The sequence below is a fragment of the Mustelus asterias genome, chromosome 9 (genome assembly GCF_964213995.1).
Source record: "Mustelus asterias chromosome 9, sMusAst1.hap1.1, whole genome shotgun sequence".
In the NCBI taxonomy this organism is placed as follows: Eukaryota; Metazoa; Chordata; class Chondrichthyes; order Carcharhiniformes; family Triakidae; genus Mustelus; species Mustelus asterias.
In genome coordinates, this window is record NC_135809.1 from 61,159,286 (window position 1) to 61,185,003 (window position 25,718).

The 25,718-nt window shown below is 42.1% G+C and overlaps 1 protein-coding gene across 4 annotated transcripts in view; it reads left to right on the top strand.

Moving 5' to 3' along the window:
- The window catches only part of creb3l2 (cAMP responsive element binding protein 3-like 2), a 96,774-nt gene that overhangs the window by 45,730 nt on the left and 25,326 nt on the right, over positions 1-25,718 (top strand). For all 4 annotated transcript variants that reach the window (XR_013498744.1, XM_078220262.1, XM_078220261.1 and 1 more), the window contains exons 4-8: positions 9,334-9,421; positions 11,532-11,716; positions 14,120-14,269; positions 16,941-16,999; positions 20,760-20,828. Coding sequence is in view for 3 of the 4 variants with exons in the window: in XM_078220262.1 (XP_078076388.1) it covers positions 9,334-9,421; positions 11,532-11,716; positions 14,120-14,269; positions 16,941-16,999; positions 20,760-20,828 (551 nt within the window). In the remaining variant the exon portion in view is untranslated. The remainder of the gene's footprint in view (positions 1-9,333; positions 9,422-11,531; positions 11,717-14,119; positions 14,270-16,940; positions 17,000-20,759; positions 20,829-25,718) is intronic.

A 25,718-nucleotide genomic window follows, 5' to 3' on the forward strand; every position in this document is an offset into this window, starting at 1 on the left:
ATTGAATTAGAATCCCTACAGTGCAGAAGGAGACCATTCAGCCAATCTGCACCAGCTCTCTGACAGAGCATCTTAGCCAGGTCCACGCCCACCCTATCCCCATAGGCCCATGCATTTACCCCATTAATCCCCCTAGCCGACACAACTTGAGATACTAAGAAGCAGTTTGGCATGGCTAATCAACCTAACCTGCACATCTTATGTCTGTGGGAGGAAACCAGAGCACCCAGGAAGAAACTGTCGCAGACATGGGGAGAACATGCAGACTCCATACACAGTCACCGAAGGCTGGAATTGAATCTGGTCCCTGGTGCTGTGAGGCAGCAGTGCGAACCATTGAGAAATAAAACATGAGCAAGACTATCTAATCTAAGTGAATTTGAATAATGCATGTCAACTATACCATTGAATTTATTTTTACTTCAAAAGTTCTATGCAATATTGAAATGAATTATCAAGCTATAAATTTCTGTGTGCCTCAAGTGTTAAAACTGCTGTGCACCAAGCTCAAAAGAGGCATGCTTACCATATACGTTACAAGATCATGTGCTTTGCAAATTAGGGCATATGGATAATGGAAGCCCACTAAACCGATACAAACCTATCCTGTTTTCCCTCCACCCCACACCTCAAATCTCATTTATCTCCAGAAACACATCTGTTGTTTCCAGAACTGGCATGGGCTGCTTCAAAATTCTCCCTGATGCCTTACTGCACTGCTCTCCTGTGCATTTTTGACAATGTTCTGTTTCCTCTTTACTCCATGTTTAACTACCAATTAGTGTTATTTGAATATGTTGCAATACTTAATTTTCCTGGTTCAACTTGTCAATTCCTTCAGCTTTTTGAGAACTTTATTTAGATCATCAGGAGGTTTTGTGGTGCATAGGGTAGCATTCCTACCTTTGGTCCAGAAGCCCTGGGTTCAAGTCCCAGTCCAGGACTTGATGGGCCAGGAAAGGTGTATACATAATATGGCCAACAGGGTGATTATTCAATAGGCCTGATGGGAGGCAGTAAAAGTGGGAGAGTTTCCTGGTCAGCCACACTATAGAAGGCTACAGTAGACCATTGCAGCACTTTGCCAAGCAACGTCATGGACCAATCCTATGATCGCCAATGTCTCTTTTGGGCATGGTGCCTGAAGGATGAGTTAGATCAGTGATAGATAGCCTTAAGCTGGTGGATGGGCCCCATGAGTGGCCTTCCTTCATCTCAATGGGACACAAGATTGTAATTGGGTATGTTCACTAACCATAATGAAATATTTGTTAGCACTGCTATCTCTCAGTGCCAGATACCCAGGTTCAATTCCAGCCTTGGGTGACTGTGCAAACTCCATGCATACATTCTTCCCATGTCTGCATGGGTTTCCTCCTGGGTGCTTCGGTTTCAATATATTGGGTATAATTTGATGATTGATGCTTTGAAGTACAGATCCATCAATTATAATAAGAAGGATCATTTTAAAAGCTGTTTGTCCTATCCAGTTAAGCCTCAGTGTTTCCTGTGGATTATAAATAAAAGAAAACTATGGGTGCTGGTTGAAGGTGTAATGTTAGCATGAAGTGTACAGGGTAAGGTATTTCAGAACTCAGTTGTAAATGCTGCTTTTCTGATCTTCATGAGTGCCTTGGATTATGCAAATCAGAAAAGTTTACCAAACTGGGAGGGGCACTGGAATTCAAGAAAGGAACCTGAAGGAATTGAACTCAATAGGTAAGTGAGTCAAAATAATGTTTCGTGCAGGCATTTGTAAAAGGACAACAGAGAAAGGAAAAATGGACAACATTGTGAAGTGGTTGAGAATGAAGGTAAAAGTGACCGATGAATGGTAATAAACTCAACAGGATGTAGAGTTTCTGATGATTCAAATAAACAGTGCAAAAGATTGAAGAATTTTTAGAGCAAGATAAAATGTTTTGTCCTTTTTTAAAAAAAGAGCACACCCACAGCTGGCCTGGCCATAAAACTGGCTCCCAGAACCAGTTAATCACAGGTTTTCAATTATCATGCCTGTTTGCAACTCTTCAAGAAGGTTTTTAAAATTTAGCTGGCTTGACTTGGACCCAAGGATGCTAATGTGTACCTTAGAAGTCATTTTTGTGGGTGGTGGAGAGGCATTTTATTAAAAATGCTTTTTTAAGATAAACTGATTGCCTCTGTGTTAAAACTGCACCAGATTGACACTTTTAAATATGATGCCGGCATTGGACTGGGGTGGGCACAGTAAAAAGTCTCTCAACGCCAGATTAAAGCCCAACACGTTTATTTGATAGCACGAGCTTTCGGAGTGCTGCCTCTTCATCAGGTGAGTCCTGATGAGGGGCAACACTCTGAAAGCTCGTGCTAACAAATAAATTTGTTGGACTTTAACCTGGTGTTGTGAGACTTCTAACTGCACTTTTAAATACATCAAGGAATATTTTTTTTACTCTCAGAAGGGAAAGAAATAAACAACTGTGTTCTAAAACGTTTACCAGTGATACTGGTTAATGGAAAATTTTACGTTTGTTATTATACAAGTTTGAGTGGAATCTTAAAGTTTAGTTATTGGTTTCACAAGTAGGCTTACATTGACACTGCAATGAAGTTAGTGTGAAAATCCCCTAGTCGCCACATTCCGGCGCCTGTTCGGGTACACTGTGGGAGAAATTAGCATGGCCAATGCACCTAACCAGCACATCTTTCGGACTGTGGGCGGAAACTGGAGCACCCGGAGGAAACCCACATGTACATGGGGTGAACACGCAGACAGTGACCCAAGCTGGGAATTGAACCCGGGTCCCTGGTGCTGTGTGCACCAGTGCTAGCCACTGTGTCACCGTGCCACTTTGAACTGTAACTTCACCAGAAAACTAGTGCACCTGGATTGACAATCGCATCCAAAACGGAAACTCTACCCCAACACATTCAGGCCAATACAGAGCAGTAATCCACAAAGTCAAAAGAATGTTGTGGTACATAGTACAATAGGAGAATGCAAAATGGAGAATGTCATGCTGAAACCTTAGCTCTAGTGAAACCACACCTTGAATGCTGTGTCCATCTCTACTCACTGAGAAGCACCGAAGCAAGAAAGGCCATGAAACCTAGTGCCAGGAATCTGATGTATGGAGGAAAAAGAGGGAGAGACTAGGGTTTTCAGCTTAGACGAAATATATCTGAGGTTAGCTTGCAGAACAATTTAGACTGTAAAATAGTGAATGTATTGAAAATGATTACTTCAGAGCCATGCTTTTAATTAAATTGGCAATAAAACAAGGAGAAACAAGTTCAACGAGTTTAAAAAAAGAAAACTTGGGACCAAATGAGGAACTTCATGCGAAGAATAACCAACACCTTTTACATGGTCTCCCAGGCAGAGTAGTATGCCAAAACCCAATTTTTGTAGTAATTGGGAGCTCTTCTGGATGAAGAAATGACGATCAGCGATTTGGCCTGCCAAATCTGTAAGGGTTTTTATGATTTTGGGAGCAGACTCCTGCTGCCATTCAGTTTCAGTCTCTGACCAGTAGGTGGTGATGTATTATATCTTCTCTGCATATTGCAGCAATAATGCATTTAAGTGCATCTATTTCCATTTTTTGTACAGTAATTTAGTTTTCTAATTGAAAGTTTTTTCCAGGGCTGTGACACTATCAGCTGAAGGCAAGTCCTGCAGTGAGCATATGCAGTATGCACACTTTTTCCGGGTTGCTTGAATCCCAAATGATATAGTATTTTCTCAGTCTTTGGCAACACCTTTTATGAGTGTTTTTCTTGAGATTTTTAGATGAGATTGGATCGGCATAGTCACATAAATGTGACGGCACAGTGGTTAGCACTGCTGCCTCGAAGCGTCAGGGACCCAGCAGACAGTTCTATTGATGCTGCAATTTCTGCTGTCGTCTTTAAAGTCAAAGCAGTAAGCCGTTTTCTTTGAATGGCCTCTTTCCGAAGACCACAAACTAGATGACCTCAAAGAGAATCTTTGAATGACTCGCCAAACTCACAATGTTGTGCCAGTAAGCCACAAACTGAGTAATGCTTTCACTTCCACTTAGTTCCTTCAGTGGAACCTGAACCATTCCACGATGGTTTTGGACACTAATGCTCTTCAAGGATCTTTGTCTAGTCATTGTATAAGTTTAGTGTCCTGACTTTGCTCGGTGAACCAAGTTCCGGAGCAAATTAAAAGTTTTACTTCCTATTGTACTGATAGAAGCAGGTACAAGGCAACTCATTTGCAATTTTATTAGCTTGTACAAAGTACTGAAAATACTCTGCATTGGAACTTCATGATTCATTTTCTTTATTGAAAGTCCCCATAGATCCAAATTGACCTGCCGTTTCTCTCATGGGAACTAGTGACTAGAGACTGCTCAGTTTTTTTACTGTCTGCCCAGTACCCAGTAAAAAGGGCAGTACTGTCTGCCCTTTTTACCCTGAAGACCGTTGACTTGATGTAGTTTTTTTTTTCAAATGACACCAATTGCACATCAAAGCATCCATTCTTTTCAAATATGCCGGATACTGCCTGGAATCTCGCTCTTCTCTCACCGGAAAAACCCCATCTTTTAAAACTACAAAGAGCTTTTTCTTGTCTTCCTGGCACTGACAGTTCAGTCTTTGATATCACAATGTTTGTCTACCTTAAGCTCTTTTGTCAATGAAACAAAATCCCAACTCGCTGCCAATTTTCTTTCTGTAATGCCCTAACTTGGTTAGGGGTTCTGGGTTAGAACAGAAAAGAGAACTTGGTTTGCGCACACAGATTCAAACCAATGTACAACACGCTTTGTTGAAGGAGATGTTCTTTCTCTGCACTGCAGAATAGAAAACTGAAAGTAAAACGCAGTCTCTGCAAACATCCTAATGACAGCACCATCAAATCATGATCAGCTCTTAAAGCTACCTGCAACTATTTTAAATGTGAAATAATAATTCTGTGCTGTGCTGAATCTGGGAATTTGTTGCGTATTATACTGACTATGAAGTTGAAAATTCTCAAAGACATGAAGTGAGGAACGCTGGTATGAGCAACTTGTTTATTTTATTCGCTTATACAATATACTTGAGTGATATGAGTCACTTGTGCACCAAGAAACTCGCTTATTTTGCATAAAATTATATGCTTGGGCAAAATTAATTTGTAAACTCTGATCCATTTCCTATAGTTTCTCCTGTCACAAGACAATAAAGGAAATGAACCTGCCACTATATGAGCTAAACATGCTCACAAATTAACTGAACTAACTGGCAATACCATTTGGCTTATAGGCTATATATGTTCATTACACAACCTGCAGTCTCTCATTTGCCGTTTGTTTAATTTAGAAATGAGGCTTTTCTAAGTTGTCCAGATTCGAGCTGATTTCTCCAGAGAGATGGAAAGAGAAAGCATGATTTCTGATTGCTCTCATTGTTCCATGTCGAGGATTGACCTGTCGAGTTGCTGATCAGAGTTACCATTTTGAATGATGCACCCTTTGTCCCTGCTTTGTTATAATTGCTCACCAATTATATACTGTGTGTTTAGTCAAGCTCTTGGTTACATTTAATACAAATTTATTCTTGCAATAAAGGTACAGACTATTATGGGAGTTGCTCAACAACTCCTTGTTGTCTGAAAACTATGACATGCAAGAAAACACCATTTTGAAAGCAGTTTTCTGCCTAGTTAATCAAATTGGATGTGTGTCTCTTCGGAAGTTCTATAAACTGAAGCTAGTTTTATGCAGGTTTACAGCTCCAGATTAATAATTGACCCACCTTGTCTTTTCCAATACTGTTCAAAAATAATCCCACTGCCCATTCTCTCCCCAGAAGAGTTTAAACCCAGTTGTTGCAAAACTAAATGAAATATAAAAATCTCTCTGTTTTGGTCATAACTAATTTAACTCCAGTACAACAACAACTTCTATTCCGCCACATTTAACATAATGAAATGTCCCAAGGCCCTTCACAGGAGCATTTCAAACACACATGGTGAAGGAGGTTTTAAGGGGTGCCTTAAAGGAGGAAAGAGGCAGAAGGAGAAAATTGCAGAGCTTGGGGGCCGAGGCAATTGAAGGCATAGCCACCAATGACAGAGTAATTATAATCCGGAATGCAGAGAGGCCAGAATTAGAGATGCATGGATATATAAAGGGTTGTGAAGTTGCAGGAGATTACAACAATGGGGAGGGCAAGACCATGGGGGCATTTTGAGAACAAGGATGAGGATACTAAAGTCAAAACATGGCTTGATTGGGAGCCAGTGTAGGCCATTGAGCACAGTGGGATAGGGAAACAGGGCTGGGTGCAAGCAAGGGCATGGATAATGAAGTTTTTGATGACCTCATGTTACGGAGGGTAGAATATAGGAGGCCAACTCGGAGTGTGTTGATTGAATCCAGAGGTAACAGAGATGGCGTGGGGGAAAGTCAGGTAATGTTACAGAGCTAGAAATAAGCTGTCTTGGTGATGGCACAAATATGAGTAAGGAAGAAACCTTGCATCGTTTCTCAGTATGGTTATTCCTCTTTAGTCGTCCCTCTGTTACTTTAATAGGCAGAACCTGAGCAGTCAAAATCGGTGTGATTAATGCAAGGGCTTTGTGCTCTATTCAGCAAAAATATCTTTCTATCCTCTCCACCTGTCTAGTAAACCTATAACAATCAATAATTATCCTCTTTTCATTTAACTACCCTTGACCCCAAGGTACTGTCTGTGCTGTAAAGCATTTATTTTAATTATTTCTATTGCTGTAATGCTGCCTGTTACTCACATTGCTACTCCAACTGCTTTCCTGTGCTTCTTCCTTCTGTAAATAAATCCCGATGCTTTAATTTCCATCGATGTCCTGATTTAACTAGCTGTCTTCAATTCCTATTGCGTCAAAATTATCCTTCAGCACAGTAATCTCATTCAACGAAGTTGGTTTGTACATTACTATAAATTTATATTTTCCTCTTTGTTCTGGACTTTCTATGTTTTTCCCTCCCCTACAGCTTTACAATGTAAGCACTTTCATGTCTTAGAGTCCCTACAGTGCAGAATGAGGCCATTCTGGCCCATTGAGTCTGCAGCGACCACAATCCCACCCCCAAATCCCCATGCATTTACCATAACTAGTCCCTCTGACACTAAGGACAGTCAATCTAACCCGAGCATCTTTGGACGGTGGGAGGAAACTGGAGCACCCGGAGGAAACCCACGCAGACACAGGGAGAATATGCAAACTCCACACAGACAGTGACCCAAGCCAGGAATCCAACCTGGGTTCCTGGTGCTGTGAGATAGCAGTGCAAACCACTGTGCCACCGTGCTGCCTCCTCATGGTGTAAGCATGCATCTTAGTTATCATTCACTTGCACCCCATTATACATGATATTATTTGTTTATGATGGTGACTGATCTACCTGCTCCAGCCTAATTGGCATGTAATCCCTCATGCTGGTGATTCATTAATATTAATCCATTAATAATCCTTGTTATCAATCAATTACTCATTCACCCAAAACATTCTCCTCAGATTTGCACTATCTTTATCAAGGAATGTTAACAGCTTCCTCAATATCTTAAATTTTCTTCCAGTGGGCAGATCACCACTTTGTTAGCTTTAACCTCATTCCAAATGAAAGAGTGAATCTCCTGCTATTGCTGCTTCCATTTTCTTGTAGATCCCAAGCAGCAGCCTTGATTTAAAGGCTATGAAATCTGGCTTATGCCATTCTTTCACAGTAGGGCAGGACAAGAAGGCAGGGCCCAGGTCTACATCAGCCAGAACAGGAATTGAACCCTGTGCTGATGGTGTTATTCTGAACCACGTGCTAGCTGCCTAGCCAACTAAACTAACCACCTACATCCTCCCAGGCTACACTAGATATTCATTAAATTACTCTTTCCTTCCCCAACTACACCTCTTAATCTTTTCCAGTTATTGGTTAACATCACCATTCCCTGCATTACTCCTACCGTTCTTGCTACTTCTCATCAATGCTCCTCTGCCTATGTCTACCTTCTCTATCATTTCCTTCCCAAACAGGTGGTACTTGCCGATCAGATCTTTTATCTGTCTCGGATGTTAAGAAAGCCCACCAACATCTCTACTTTCTCAGAAGGCTAAAGAAATTTGTCATGTCAGCTACGACTCTCAGCAACATTTACAGATGCATCATAGAAAGCATTCTTTCTGGTTGTGTCACAGCTTGGTATGGCTCCTGCTCTGCCCAAGACCGCAAGGAACTACAAAAGGTTGTGCATGTAGCCCAATCCACCACTCAAACCAGCCTCCCATTCATTGACTGTCTACACTTCCCGCTGCCTCGGCAAAGCAGCCAGCATAATTAAGGACCCCATGCACCCCGGACATTCTCTATTCCACCTTCTTCCTTTCGGAAAAGATACAAAAGACTGAGGTCACGTACCAACCGACTCAAGAACAGGTTCTTCCCTGCTGCCATCAGACTTTTGAATGGACCTACCTTGCATTAAGTTGAGCTTTCTCTACACCCTAGTTATGACTAACACTACATTCTGCACTCTCTCGATTCCTTCTCTATGAACGGTATGCTTTGTGTGTATAGCGTGCAAGAAACAATACTTCTCACTGTATGCTCATACATGTGACAATAATAAATCAAATCAAAAACTGTTGAGGTTTACACCAGCAAACTGTCCATATTTGCTGATCTTCCTTAACAAATCCGCTCTAGTCTCCAATATTCTCAAAATCTTGATCACACAAAGTTACATTACATTATAAAGTTGCATTTCCAATGTTAATAAAGCTCTAAATTTAAAAAGTAATCATAATTGCCTTGAAAATTGTTTTTGTAGTTTGTTTTTAAATTGGTGATTTAAAGGAGTGCGTTTTGCTTCACTATCTTAAATCTGTGTTCTCTGGCTACTACTGTTTGGTGGAAATAGTTTCTCTCTATTTAATCTATCAAGGCTATTCAGAATTTTCAACACCTTAATTATATCTCCCCTTAATATCCTCTGCTTAACAATTCCAACTTCTCCAGTCTCTCTGCATAACTCACCCTTAGTACTATTCTAATAAATATCCTCATCCACTCTTAACGACTGTGAAGTGCAAAACAGTTTCTAAACTCTAAGTATATACCGCTACAAAAGTTAAACTTTTGCACCAATATTTTTAGGCCAAAATTCATGAGGTTGACTACACAAGTATATTTGCAGGTTTCTCATCCAAGGTCACCTCTGTTTCCTATTAGGTCATTTTATGCACATTCTGTGGCTGGTTGAATAATGTCTGAATTTTCCTCCCCTAGACCGAGAGCTTCTTTTGTTCTCTGCCTTTGTGATCAATACTTTACACTCATTCATGTTGTACTCTTTCAGACTAAACCATGCTCACTAAAGGTTCTTCCAAAGATTAAACTGGAACCGCATGAGGTGGATCAATTCCTCAATTTGTCTCCGAAGGAAGGTGAGATGCATAATTGAAAAACTGATGTCTTGTTCCATACTTTGTAACCACAGTAGTGACTCAAGTTGTTCTGAGTCTCTTGTTAGATAGTTAATTCTTCGTACATTAGAAGGTGGAATTTAAAATTAAATTTGATTAAAAGTAACCTGAAAAACTGCACAGAAAATATTATGCCAACGATGTTGATTATACACATTTGAGATGGACAGTAATAATGTTATCCAGATTTCATATGGTAGGAACGTAAAACAATGATAATATGAAAACTATCCAGTAACACTATGCAGATTTTATTAAAGAGGTTAGAGTATGAAGCTATGCAAATTCCATCTGGGAAGGACATGAAAAAGTGGCATCATGGATTTGTAAAAATGGGACAAAGCATAGAATGAGGAAATACAAGCCAGTCAATTTATTCCAATCGCAATGTGTGAAAAGTGTCTTAATATCTGCACAAATCCTTTGTTCCCCTAAGGAACACAAACAATGATAGAAAAAACATCAAGAAGAATAAAACCTCTGAATGAATCCCAGTTGTATTGTGAGCCTCTGCTCTCAGTGGATATTGTATGAAGTCACATGCAGGCTTTTCAATAATGGCTATATGTTTAAGCAGCCTGGCCACGTTCACTGGTAAGACACACAAATGAAAAATGACCTGTCAGGCAAGGTGCAGGAGAATGATGGATGCCTATTGAACTGGACTGTAGTAAGAAGTTGATGCCTCCAGGAAAGGTAGGGAAGGGATTAAATTGATGACGAAAAAAGAAGAAAATCTGAAAAATCGAATAAACAGATACTTGCAGTGCTAATTGCCTATCAATTACACAGGTGGAGACCATTTAACTAGGGTTTCACTTGAGCACCTGTGAAGAGACTGAAACTGGTGTGATGTGTTTGGAGCTGTATGCTTCACTTCGTAAATAAATGAAGGCTGAGTAAAGAATGACTGCAGTATCATCCTTCACCAACTGGCACTCCCAATTATCTGAATTTTCCATTCATCATTACTTTCCGTTTAAAGTCTGTTTAGTCTGCTAAACATTTATCCATCTTTCACTTTCAAGACACAATAGCCCCTGCCTCAACAATCCAAAGAATGTTAGTTGGCAGGTGAGGTGTGATCTGTTATGATTACATTCATGCTGACTGTTGCTTGTAGCTTTTGTGTTGAGTAGAAGGCGGCGAGACAATATGTATTTTAAAGAGCAGGTTAACTGGCATTCAAAACACTCTCCTCTCTTAATATTGGGGCTGTAATTGCATGCAGCCTACATTTAGACAGCTCCTAAAATATTGGCTGTAAATTCATTCCGTTGAATCATAACATTTTGATGATTTCCATGCATTTTGTGGGAATGAAAATCTTGTTTCTTTCAATTTTTCAAAAATATTGTTTCCTATTTTAAAAGACTATGATACTCCATCATATTGATTTTCTTTACTTTGTTATAACCCCTGTTTTCCAGGAGCACTTGCACATTTCCTCAGCTGCTACTTCATAAGCTCAATACATGCTTCCATTTCTGGAAGACTTGTGGATCACTTCTTGTAGGTCTGAACAAGATACAAGAGAAAACCTGATTGGCTTTTCTTTGTTTGATGTCACATGACCAATCTTGCAGTATCTATAGTAGTACTTTATACTATGGGTATTAGTTCTTCACTAAAGCTTCTCAATAAAGGGAAAACAGGGTATCACTCTTAAGCCCTTTGTTTTTGTATCTTGTTACAGAATTGAGTTGAGGTCAGGAAAGGTTTGCTCACATTCTGTCTCTGGCTCTCTTCCCCTCTGTTTCAACCTGTTTCTCTCTCTCTCTCCCACTGTCTGTGCCTCCCCCTGTCCCTACTGCTCCTCCGTTGTTAACCTTTGGCCAGGTAACAATGTGAAATGCATAATTAAGATAAGGAAATCTTAATGCTGGGCCAACGAAAGCGTAACATGCAATTTGCAATTTATATATGTGCCTATATCTTGCTTTTTGGAATAATGTAAATAGTTTTAATTTCATACATCTGTCAACTGGTTTATTCTGTCCTGAAGACAGGTTAGAAAGACAGAGGCTGAGCCTGAGTTTAAATGGTGACTGTGTTTTTCTATTATTTGCAGCAGCAGCAGATATTCTGCAACTACCACCAACCCCACCCAGCAGCCATGGCAGCGACTGTGAGGGCAGTCAAAGCCCAGCGCATTCTGTCCAATCACCTGACTCTATCCAGGCACAACCTACAGGAAAAAGCATAACCCGTACACCATCTGCTTTGTCCAGTTCCCCTCTTCTCACTGCACCACATGTAAGTTACATATTTATTAGTGATTAATAATCGTACATCCCTATCTTTTGCCATATCTTTTAGAAAGTTAGATGCAGACGTTATGGGTAACTACACCCCATCTGAAATAGGTTACCCATCCCTATAAATTGGGACCTTAAAGATGTAGGCGCAATTCACATGAATTGGCACTAAATGCCCACGCCAGCGGGATACCTGGAGTGTTTCGCGCTAGTGCTGGCAATGCCTGTTAGATGGGATTCACCTATCTGAAAATCGCCCTGATCTTCACATTCATAGTAAGAAGTCTCACAACACCAGGTTAAAGTCCAACAGGTTTATTTGGTAGCAAATACCATAAGCTTTCGGAGCACAGCTCCTTCGTCAGATGGAGTGGATATCTGTTCTCCAACAGTGCACATTCATAGACAGATTAAAAGCAAATGACTGCGGATGCTGAAATCTGAAACCAAAAGAGAAAATGCTGGAAAATCTCAGCAGGTCTGGCAGCATCCGTAAAGAGAGAAAAGAGCTGACATTGAGTCCAGGTGACCCTTTGTCAAGGCTTTGACAAAGGGCCATCTGGACCCAACATCAGCTTTTTTCTCTCCTTACAGATGCTGTCAGATCTGCTGAGATTTTCCAGGTTTTCTCTCTTCATAGACAGATTTCCTTCCCCCCACATAAAACAATGGTAACCCGGTGACAAAGGGAGCACCACCAACTTTTTTAACAAAGCGGGGCATTCACCTCCGCCCACCACTGAAATGATAGGTTGCCCCCTCCCTCCCCTCAGATGCCCTCCTTCAGGTCCTGCTCCTTGGCAGTGCCAATGGTGTACTGCACCTGGGCACTGAAACCCTGGCCTGGCTCCTTGAACCCCAAAGGCGATAAAGGAGGGAGCTCCAGTGCTCATTTGCCCTCTGCCACTGCCAGGTTGCAGGGGGAAGGGGGGGAGGTCCGCCAACTGTTCTCAGGCTTGGGGCAAGTGGTTGACCTTGCCACTTTCTTCCAGAATTAACTTCATAGAATGCTAAGAGCCTTTGTAATACTTTCCAACCCTTTGAAAATCTTTGTTTCCATTCAACTTTAGTCAGTCTTTTTGACTCTCATTTCATTGAGGCTTAATGGTTTTTATTCAGATTGCAGTCAGCTGTGTTTATTTACTTTTCCTCTTGTGCTTGAATGCATCTCGTGTACCTCCCATTGTTCCCAACCGCAATGTTTGCACAAAAGAGGAACTGAAAAGCACATAGCTGCTTTGAAGTTGCTTGAAACTGCTTGTCATCACATGAAGCCTGTGAAGGCTCAGAGACTTGAAACAGATGCTGTGTTAAAACAGTGGGGCTGAGTGAACAGCTGTGGAGAAGGGAATTCCTCCCCTCCTGAAAGTGAGTGACTTCTGTTTGTCCGAGGAGGGATCTTCTCACACTTGCAGTTTCCCAGAGTGAGAAAGGAAAATGCCTTCTGCTGAATGGAGTGCTGCAGTGATTTGGAAGCCTTCCAGCTGTCCAGGGAGCTAGAAGATTAAAATGACCAGGGAACTTCAAAGCTTTTAGATTGCAGAGGCAATAATGAGTATTTTACCCTAGGATGGTGTCTGAACTTCTGAAACTGAACATCTTTCCCAGGGCTGGAAGGGCAGTCCATTCTAAGAGACCCCCACCCTGTGGGAGAGTGGCAAGGTCAATCCCCTCGCCCCCAGCCGGAGCCCACCCAACCTCCAGGACCTTTGGGTGACTGTCCATCTGCAGCCTGATAGCACATGGAAACTGGACCTACCTCCTTGACCCCCTCTGGATCCAACATGCCAGGTCCACATTTACCATGACCAACACCAAAGCCCAGCTGGTGCAGTTCCTGCTGGGGAGGTGGGTGAATAATGGGAGGCCACTGAATGGGCCATCCAGTTCGCTATTGAGATTACAATGTTTAGAGCATGCGGGTACCCAATCGAGGCCACGGGTCGGGCCAGGTGAATCCCAAATGCATTCACAACCAGCAGAATCCCAATTTGGCCCAATGCCCCATTCAGCGGATGATCAGGATTCCCCCTTGTTGTTCGGATCCTGATTGCTATTTTAAAGGAGAGATGTTTAGATGTTTGCCAGCCCTGCTATTGAGCTGCCGAAGCAATGGTTCTTAAAGAGAAACCGATTCAAAAGTTTGAACATTGGTAATTTTGTGGAGCTGATAGGAATAGGAATGCTTTTACTGGCTTCACAAAATTACTGTGGTCGCTGCTGGCCTGGTCTTGAACCACTCGGCCTCTCCTCTCTGTCCCAGAATTGCTTGTGAATCTAGTTCAAAGAATGAAGTAAATCCATCCATCCTGTTATTGGTAATTGTTACGTGTCACCAGAATAAGGTAGAATTGAATGAAAGCCCCTAAAAGAAAAGTTACAGAATTTTTCTTCACTCCAGAAGCTGCAAGGCTCATCAGGACCTTTAATGCTAACAGAGGAAGAGAAGCGAACTCTAATTGCAGAAGGATATCCAGTTCCTAACAAACTACCGCTTACAAAAGCAGAAGAAAAGGCACTCAAGAAGATACGCAGAAAAATTAAGAATAAGGTAAGGAAAATAAACTAAAGCAAAATACTGCGGATGCTGGAGTCTGAAACAAAAACAGAAAATGCTGGAAAATCTCAGCAGGTCTGACAGCATCTGTGGAGAGAGAATAGAACCAATGTTTTGAGTCTGGCGGACCCTTTGTCAGAGCTAAGAGCAAAGAAAATCAGATGAGATTTATACTATGAGGGTGAGGGGGCTATAATTGGACAAAGGTAATGTAAATGAGTTTATTATAAAGCTTATTTATTTATCAGTCACAAGTAAGGCTTACATTCACACTGCAATGAAGTTACTGTGAAATTCCCCAAGTCGCCACACTCCAGCACCTGTTCGGGTCAATTCACCTAACCAGCACGCCTTTCAGACTGTGGGAGGAAACCGGAGCACCTGAAGGAAACCCACGCAGACACGGGGAGAATGTGCAAACTGCATCCAAGCCAGGAATTGAACCCCGGTCCTTGACTCTGTGAGGCAGCAGTGATAACCACTGCCACCGTGCTGCCCAGAGAAAGGTGCTAAAAAATGTCCGTCTGGTGATCAGAATGTGTGAATGGCAGAACGGGGCTACAGATTCTTAAGGGACTACCTGAGAAATGTGGCAGTTGCCCTGAAGTGGTGGGGGATGGGCAAAATTGGGAGCAGTGAATGCAGTAGACCAGATTGGTCCCAAGTATGCCTGTCTCTTTGTGGATTATGTGGAGCATTCCCTGCTCGAATCCTACTCTGGCCCCCTCCCACAACTCCTTTATCAGTACAACAATGACTATTTCGATGCATGCTTTCGTCTGGACCTGGAAAAAGTTTTCAATTTTGCTTTCAATTTCCACACCTCTTATCACCTTCACATGGTCCATCTCTGACACCTCTCTTCCCTTCCTTGACCTCTCTGTCTCCATTTCTGGTGATAAACTGTCCACCAGTATCCATTACAGGCCCACCGACTCCCACAACTATCTTGACCACAGCTCTTCACACCCCACATCCTGTAAGGACTCCATCCCATTCTCTCAGTTCCTTCGCCTCTGCTGCATCTGTTCTGATGATGCCCTTTTCCAAAATAGGGCTGTCAATATATCTTTCTTCCTTCTTCAATTGTGGTTTTCCACCCACTGTGGTTGACAGGGCACTCAACTGCATTTGACCCATCTCCCAGGCCACTGCTCTCCCCTCTCTCCCAGAGCCAGGATAGGGTCCCCCTTGTCCTCATTTTTCACTCCACCAGTCTCCGCGTTCAAAGGATCATCCTTCGTCATTTCTGCCAACACCAGCATCATACCACTACTCAACACACCTTCCCCTCACTCCCCCTGTCAGCATTTCACAGGGACCACTCTCTCTGGGACACCCTGGTCCATTCCTCCATCACACCCAACACCACCCCCTGCCCATGGGACCTTCCCATGCAATCGCAGAAGGTGCAACACCTGCCCCTTTACCTCCTCGCTGTTCACCATCCCAGGGCCCAACCACTCCTTTCAGGTGAAGCAGTGCTTCACCTGCACCTCCTTCAATCTGACCTATTGCTTTCGCTGCTACTAATGTGGTCTACTAGAGATTGGAGAGACCAAACGCAAACTGGGTGACTGCTTTGCTGAACACCTTTGGTGCGTCTGCAAGCGGGACCCTGACCTTCCTGTCGCTTACCACTTCAACACACCACCTTGCTCTCTTGATCACGTGTCAGTCCTTGATCTTTAGCAATGTTCTAGTGAACCCGCACACAAACTGGAGGAACAGCATCTCACCTTCCGACTGGGCACTTTACAGCTTTCTGGACTGAATATTGAGTTCAACAACTTCAGAGCATGAACTCTTCCCTCCACCTTCACTCCATTTTCATTTATTTTATTTCATTCTGTTTCTTCTTTTCATCTCATTCGTCCATTTTTATCACCCTTCTTTCTCACTTCCATTTTTCCACTTCTCCACACTCATTCTTCACCTTGCCCCCAACCCCCTTCAGGGCAACTGCCTCATTCCTCAGTTAGTCTCTTAACAATCTGTACCTCTGAACTGCCATTCGCACATTCTGATTATTTAATGGACGTCGCCACCCCCCCCCCCCCCCCCCCCCCCCCCCCCGTCTGAGTTTCTTTGCTCTTGGCTCTGAAGAAATGTTGGCTTTATTCTCTCTCCACAAATGCTGTCAGCTCTGAAGAAATGTTGGCTTTATTCTCTCTCCACAAATGCTGTCAACCAGAAATTTTCCACCGTTTTGTGTTTTTGTGAAGGAAAATAAATATCTGGGAAGTGTTGCTTCACAAATTCATGGCCTCGTGTATCTTGAAAAAACAGTAACATTTGTTTTCGGAGATAGGAAATGACTAAGTTCCAATTATCTCTCAAAATCACGTAGAAACATGCTGAACATGGAGAAACACGAAAATGTCATTGAAATCCATGTGTATTAATCTTGCTGGATCAATTACTACAGTAGATGTGAATATCGTGAGCTGAACAGAAAACCAAAACATCCCATGGAAGCTAACTTAAAAATGTGTTTTGGCCGGGAGATTAGACATACTGGCATATTGACATTTGGAGCAGGAGCTGATTTCCATAAAACTTTAAGTGCATATTAATGATTGTAAGTCTTGAATGTCGATCAGTTCTTGAAACCAACTTCTCCCAAGATAGCAAACAAGCTGTGATAAATGTTTGTTGTTGGCAGATTTCTGCCCAAGAGAGCAGAAGGAAGAAAAAAGAATACATGGATACGCTGGAAAAAAAGTAAGTCTGATTGTTTAAAGTTATAATACTCCTGATAATTATGTAGTATTAGGGAATGGATCAGAAACCCCAAGGTATATTCTGAAATTAGACCACAACAATTTGCTATTTTGATATTTATGCAAGGATATGAAGTTTCACTCCACGCATGATTCCATTGACACACTGGCAAGCTTTTATCAAAACAATTTTTATTTAACAACACAGTTTAACTACAACAAATGAATTAGCTTAACACTTCTAACAATTGAACAATACTTAAACAAGACAAGATACAATTCTTAACTGCTAACCTCTGACTTCAAGTTCCAATTCAAGCAATATGGTTAGGTGCGTTGGCCATGCTAATTTCTTCCTCTGTGTACCCGAACAGATGCTGGAGTGTGGCAAACAAGGTATTTTCATAGTAACTTCATTGCAGTGTTAATGTAAGCCTACTTGTGGCACTAATAAATAAACTTAAAAACTTAATATTATTCTTATAGACTTAAAACCCCTACTTAAAATTAGTCAGCAAAGCACAGGTTTGCATGCTTTTCTCAGGTTAACAGTACTTGAGCTCTCAGAGAAGCCTTTTCAGAGAGAGGGCGAAAGCCACTGCTTCCTTCTTGCCGTCCAGGCACCAAACTGCTTGTACTTTTAAAACTTTGAAACAGAAACTGCATAGCTTCCCTGCAAGCTTAGCTCCTCCCATTAAACACATAATTCTAATCTGAAACCCCAGAGGAAACCAAAGTTAACACAAATGCATTAGCTCAGCTTAAAACAAACATCCCAAGTACTTATTCTGTTATCCAAGCTACAGATTTAATAGATTTCTGAGACAAATTGCAAACCAGATCAGAATTCTAAACATGCCCTTACAAGAAACATGATATACGTATATTTCTTAAAGGCATAGTATCATCACAGTAGCTAATGCCCTTTTTTATTGTTTTGCTCAGAGTAGAATCATAGAAACCCTACAGTGCAGAAAGAGGCCATCTGGCCAAAGAGTCTGCACCGACCACAATCCCACCCAGGCCCTACCCCCTTATCCCTACACATTTACCTGCTAATCCCTCTAACCTACGCATCTCAGGACACTAAGGGGCAATTTTAGCATGACCAATCAACCTAACCCGCACATCTTTAGACTGTGGGAGGAAACCGGAGCACCTGGAGGAAACCCATGCAGATACGAGGAGAATGTGCAAACTCCACACAGACAGTGACCCTGGAGCTGTGAAGCAGCAGTGCTAACCGCTGTGCTACCGTGCCGCCCTGTAATTTCTCACTTCTTGAGTCAATGTGTGAGTTCAAGGCTGACTTCAGTGGAGTACTGAAGGACTGCCATGTTATCAGAGGTACAGGCCAGGATTTTGGCTCCCAAGGGAGTTACACAGCTTTGGGAAATTTCCCAGCTTGACACACCCACCTAGGGGGAGAGGGGTGGGTGCTTGGTACAGTCAGGGCTGCTGCTCGCACAAACAGTTTGAAGGCAGCTACTGATTGATATAAAAAGCTAGCCCCAGTGCTCTAGGACTTCATCCCAGTTGTGTGCTTGAAAGTTAGATCCTCTGAATCTCTCTCTCACACAGTGCTCTCACTCCATATGCCCCATTCATACCAATGCCTACCAACCCATGACCCATGGTCCCTCATACCTTCCATACCAACCCCTCTGCCCACTCAATAGTCCCTCATACACAGTGACAATACATCCCCCCCCCCCTCGCCCAACCCATGCTCACTCCCATGGCCCATTATAGTTCCTATGCCAACTTGGTACCAACTCAAGTCAACCTAAGCCCCTACCCACCACCTTACACTTTCCATGCCAATTCACGCAGTATCCACCAGAGGCGGACCTCAAGAGCCTGGGTGCAATGAAATAAAATTGTAAATATCTGTTACATACTTCACGATTTTCTGAAAATTCAGGCAACATTTTTTTGAAAGTTAGTCAATCTGTGGCTGCTTGTTCAAATGGATGTTAAAAAGAAACTGGTACTCTCAGTTGGTGTCCTAACCAACATTTATATCTCAATCAGTATCGCTAAAAATAATTATCTTGTATTTGTTAATTTGCTATAATGTAGAAAAGTACCAGCTAATGTGCACACAGCAAATCAACACATCCTTGCTGTGTACAAATTGGCCAGCATCTTTCTAAATACCATAAGTGACTGCACTTCAAAAATTGGCCACTTTGGATGTCATTATGATGTGAAGGATCTTATTTAAAGGCAAGTTCTTTCCTCTGACCTGTATCCTTAGCATTCTTCTGCAGTTTTTCATTTTTTAAAAAACATTTTATTTGATTGTTTATCTCAAGGGTTCAGATCAAAGACCTTGGGGTCCAACAGGACAGAATGCCCCTTCAGTCTGGGAGAGGAGAATAGTTAAAATAGTCGTCTTGCTCTTAGCTAGGTAGGAGGTATAATTTGACTCCGATATTACAGTATAAGAACATAAGAAATAGGAGTAAGAGTAGACCATACAACTCCTTGAGCCTGCTCCAACATTCAATACAATCATGGATGATCTTCTGCCTCAACTCCACTTTGCTGCCTGCTCCTCATGGATAACATTAGCATTGATAATAACATGGGGGAATTTTTCATTTATACCCCTGCCTGGAAAATCATGGTGGGGAATAGCAAAACATTTGGATGTTGAGACCCACTACCACCTTTCTATTCTAACTGGAATTTCTTGCCTTTGCTGGCCCTCCTTTCCAGCACACTATACAGTACATGGCCTGGGTCTGTGGCCCATTTTCCTTGCTTTTGCTTCAGTTGCTGCCACGTCCTAAGGCCAGCATGTTGAAGATGATGATAGGTGCTACAATGATGGTGAAGGCATCAAGGTGCTGGCACAGGGTTTTACAGAAGCTTGTCCCCTCCTGGCAGCTTCGGAAAAACTTCTGTGCCGAAGGTTTCAATTAATTACATTGGAACCGGAAGATGTGGCATGGTTTCCTGTCAGCCTCCAGCAGGAAACACTCCCCATTACTGTCTTAGTCCCTGCTGGGAGAACTCTGTCCTATGGTTTTGAGTTTTACAGGCAAGGGCTAGTTAGGTAAAGTCTGTACTTTTCCGATGCAAATGACTAGGCCAATGCCGTTTAATACAATCCAGTGGTCTCTAGGACATATGGCCTACATACATTGCATTTCAGTACTTGAAATGATGCAAAGTATCCTGATGAATGCAAGACAAAATGTTTTGACATGTCTCTTTTTTCAGCAATCCTTCAGTAACAAAATTAATATAATCAGTGAGTTTGGAAACGGTGGCACTGTTCATTGAACCTGCAGTAAGTAGTCTCACAACACCAGGTTAAAGTCCAACAGGTTTATTTGGTAGCACAAGCTTTTGGAGCACTGCCCCTTCAGCAGGTGAGTGCCTCCACATTGAACCTGCATGCAACTAGTTCAATTTTCCAGTTTGACTAAATGATCTTTCTCAACCTTGTTGCTTGGTGTGGAATGGAAACAGCCCAAGAGCAGAGTAGGAGTCTATCTACAGTAGTATTAGTTCATTGTTTAGAAAGGTGAACAGTTTCAGAAAGATAACTTGAGTATATCCATCTATCTTTAATAGCAAACTTTATGGGATACATGTGCTTTCTCTCAGAGACAGTCAACTGATAAATTTTCGTTTGCCATTTCACTCCAGGGATATCAGTATAAAGTCAATAGAGCATTCGATCCTTTTTCTAAATAGCAAGTTTGATAACAGTATTTTTCATCTCTGTCCAATCTCTTTCTTACCAGAGTTGAATCCTGTTCAAATGAAAACAGTGAACTCCGTAAAAAGGTGGAAAATTTGGAAAAAGCAAACAGGCAAGAATACTTATGAGTTTGTTTTGTTTTATATTCATGTGTTGCCTTATTACAGTCTAATCACCATTTGAACCAGAGCCTAAACCTGTTCTTGAAATGTAAGTTCAGAGTTCAATCTGAAACGGATCCTTCATGGTTCATGGTCAGTCAGATTGGGGGATGAGTAAATGATGACTGCTTTAAATTTTCATTTTTTACTGTTTTGTATTTTTAAAATTTGCTCATGACACAGATTCGTCACAGATAAGGCTAACATTAACACTGCAACAATGTTACTGTGAAATTCCCCTAGTCGCCACAGTCCGGTGCCTGTTTGGGTCAATGCACCTAACCAGCACGTCTCTCAGAATGTGGGAGGAAACTGGACCACCCGGAGGAAACCCATGCAGACACGGGGAGAATGTGCAAACTCCACACAGACAGTAACCCAAGCCGGGAATCGAACCCGGGCGCTGTGAAGCAGCATTGCCAACCACTCTGTTACAGTGCCACTGCGAGAGCATTGCTGGCAAGAACAATGACTGTCCATCCCTAATTTCCCTCGAGAAGGGAGTGGTGAGCTGCCTTCTAGAACCACCATTATCCAAGAAGCATAGGAATTGCAAGAGTGTTGTAAAGGATGGATTTCCAGGGTTTTGACCCAGTGACATTGAATGAATGATGATATAGTTCTTTATAGTAGAAATCACGGGTTTAGACGGTGCAGTCAATGGAGCCTTGATGAGTTGCTGCAGTGCACCTTGTGGATGGCACACACTGTTGCTACTGTGCATCTGTAATGGAAAGAGTGAATGTTGAAGGTAGGGGATGGAGTACTGATCAAGTGGCTGCTCTGTCCTGCATTGTATCAAGCTTCTTGAGGGTTGCTGGAGCTGCATTCATTCAGAAAGTGGAAAGTATTCCATCACGCTCCTGATTTGCGCCTTATAGATTGCAAACAGAGGATTGGGGTGGAATTTCCAGCCCACAAGCCTTCAGCACTATAGCCAGGATATTATTGGGGCCCATAGCCTTTGCAGTATCCCATACCTCTGTCATTTCTTTTATGTGAAATGAACAAAATTTGCTGAAAACAAGCATTGTGATGCTGGATTCTCCGGAGGACGTCGAGGTGGATCATTTACTCAGCACTTCTGGCTTACGATTGTTACAAATGATCCATTGATTGTGGGATCACTTAGCTCTGTCTGTAGCATGCTGTTTGACATGTATATTTATCCTCTGTTATATCTTTACCAGGTTGGTACCTCATTTTTCATTATGCCTGGTGCACTTCCTGGCATGCTCTCCTATACTGCAAATTGAACTAAGATTGTATCCTTGGTTGATAGCAATGATAGAGTGAAGGATATTTAAATCTATGAGCTTACAGGCTATGGTGAAACATTCTGTTGCTGATTACCCACAGCATTTCATGGATGTCCGTTTTGAGCTTCTGTTTCTTATCTGAACCTATTCCATTTAGTATGGCCTTAAGTGCCACACAATACAATGAAAGGTAGTTTCAGTATCAAGATGAAACTTGGTCACTGTTGCGAAGTTGGATAGAGTAATTATAGATTGGTGTTTGTAAAATTGTAAAATGCTAGGGAGAAAGCATTGCATCGTCCCTTTAAAAGGTGGTGCTTTTACTGTGCTTGGAGCTTTGAAAAAAAATGCAAGTACACAGAGAGCCCCAAACTGAAACATTAGTATCGAAAGGCCAAGCAGCAGTTTTTACCAAGACAACAGGCTTTTGAATTTAGCCAATCAATTTGAATCAGGCACTTGGATACCAAGAACCTATTAAATTTAAGTCTGATGGTTTTGACAACCTAGGACCAATCGTATTGTGGGAAATATTGATATGTCATCACAGGTATAAAAGAAGGGGGACAGTGGGACAAAAGGTGAGAGCATCTGCCAAAGAGAAACGCTCACAGCTCTCAAGAGCGGGAGAATCGCTGCTCTCATAGCTTCATCTCTGTCTTACAGAAAGCACCACCTAGATAGCAAAGGTACAAAAGAAGTTCCAGACGGAAGAATCAACAGAGAAGGCCCAGAATATTCCAGTAGACACAAAACTTGGTTGTAATTTGAAGAGTGACTAAATTCTATTTTTGTTCATGAGTGGGAAGTGTATTAATTGGAACAGCATACCATTAGAATCTTGTTTTATTTGGGAATAATTAATAGTTCGAAGGGATTTATTCGGTCTGTTAGTAGTTTAATTTTTTAAAATTCATTCATGGGACGTAGGCATTGCTGGCTGGTCAGCATTTATTGTCCATTCCTCATTGCCCTTAGAGGGCAGTTGAGAGTTAACTACATTGTTATGGCTGTGGAGGTACATGTAGGCCAGACCAGGTAAGGATGGCAGATTTCCTTCATTGAAAGGACATTAGTGAACCAGATGGGTGTTTCCGACAATCGACAATGGTTTCATGGTCATCAGTAGATTCTTAATTCTAGATATTTTTTATTGAATTCAAATTCCACCAGCTATGTGCCAAGATTCGAACCCGGGACCCCAGAACATTAACTGAGTTTCTGGTTAATGGTCTAGCAATAATAACACTAGACCATTGCCTCCACCACGTAATATGCTGGTTCCTGATCTTGTCATTTCTTGTTACTCACATATCCATCTCAGCACCCACATCTCATTAGTATCCAGTCGTTTTCCTGTCAATGTTGCCCAGGTACCCGCACTATGTGACAAAACTAGTTCTCTCAATTTAAAAAAAAAAATTCTTTCAAGAGATGTGGATGCCGTTGGCCACGCCGTCCCTAATTTCCCTTGAACTTTCAGAGGGCAACCATGTTTCTGCGGGTCTGGAATCACATGTACACCAGACCATGTAAGGACGGTAGATTTCCTTCCCTAAAGGGCATTAGTGAACCAGATGGGTTATTACGACAATCAACAATGGTTTCATTGTCATCATTAGATTTTTAATTCCATATTTTTATTGAAATCAAATTTCACCATTTGTTATGTTGGAATTCGAACATGGGTCCCCAGAGCATTAGTTGAGTTTCTGGGTTAATAGTTTTTCCTGCTGCCTAGGTTGATGTCAGGTGGGTCTGTCCAGTTTCATTTCTTTGTTGAGACTTTGTAGTGATCTGCCATGGCGAAATTTGAACCTGGGTCCCTAGAATATCAGCTGAGTTTCTGGATTAATAGTCTGGCGATAATACCACTAGGCCGTTGCCTCCCTCTAACTATAAGTTAGATAAATAGATTGTTGTGTGTTGATTTTAGAGTGAGTGTCAGGGATTTATTTTGTATTTAACCACTAAATGTTGCTGAAGTGCAAGTCACACCACTTCATACACACTTTTTATTTTGGGTGTTTTTGTGTTAGTTTTCAGAGGGGGGAATCAACCCCCACTTTATAACAGTCACCACAAAGACTACAGTGGTCCCTCCTACCAATACTACCAATGATATGTGCATCTACAACTGGAACCCAGATGCAGGACAGTATCAGAAGGAGGGATCACTGCAGAAGCCAGATCCTCCTTGTGTTGGTTCCCTCACCACCTGATAGAAGCTCAGTCAAGCAAATTTGTTCTTCACCTCAAGTCAGCGGTAGTTTTTCCGAACACCCTTGGTGATGACATTGAATCCTGGAGGGATTTGGTGAATACTGCTCCTGTCAAAAGCCCACCCTGCTGTTGCGTGTCTAGATTTCTTTCTCACTTTCAAAACTTTAGATCATTGTGGTTGGAGAGTTCTAAAACACTAGTCTATTGGCCTTGACATCTGGATAATATGCCCTGATATTGAACATTGCTTCTTTTTCATAATCTTAGCTATTGAAATTGCTCATGTCTCTGTAAGATCTCTCTTTCCTGTTTTTGACGAACAAGAGAATCACAACTTCAAAGTTACCGTACAGTTTTTTTCCCTAAATGGTAGAATTAATGAATCTTACGGCACAGATGACTATTTGTTCCATTGGATGAAATTTTCTCTCTTTTTTTTGACTACAAGCGTCAATTCAGGAGGGAAAAGCAGGGTGTAGCCTGCCTGTTGCACTGCTGGCTTTTCCTGCCATAATTTTTGACAGTCTGTTCGCCATTTCCTCATTTTGTAAAGAAAACCTGTTGTAAACCCCGCCAACATGATGTCACACCGCTGGGGAAGGGGGGTGGTGGACTTTCCAGTGTGGGGAATGTTACAGCAGGGAGGCCTGCTAATCATATGCAAGTGCATTACAATGGGATTTTCTGTCACTAGCAGGGGGCAGGGACAACTGAGCGAGCGAACCTGCCGGCGTAAATGCTGTTTTCAGACTCTCGCTCAATTTGCCATTCCTGCCCACCAAGAACAGGGGTTGAAAATCCTGCCTCCACATTCTTTCTATGCTTGTTCATTGGAGAGAGTTTTCAATTAGAACAAAGAAAAGTACAGCACAGGAATAGGCCCTTTGGCCCTCCAAGCCTGCACGATCATGATGCCTGCCTAAACTAAAACCGTATGCACTTACCGATTCCGTATCCTTCCATTCCCATCCTATTCATGTATTCGTCTAGTTGCCCCTTAAATGCTGCTATTGTACCTGCTCCCACCACCTCCCCAGGCAGCGCGTTCCGGGCATTCACCAACCTCTGTTTAAAAAAAAAACTTGCTCGCACAACCCCTCTAAACTTTTCCCTACGCACCTTAAACCTAACATTTTATAGAATCATAGAACCCCAACAGTACAGGAGGAGGCCATTCGGCCCATTGAACTTGCACCAATATCCCATAACCCCCACATATTTTCCCTGCTCTCTTTCCCCCCCACCGAAACTAGGGTCAATTTAGAATGGCCAATCAACCTAACCTGCACATCTTTGGAGTGTGGGAGGAAACCGGAGCACCCAGAGGAAACCCATGCAGACACAGGGAGAATGTGCAAA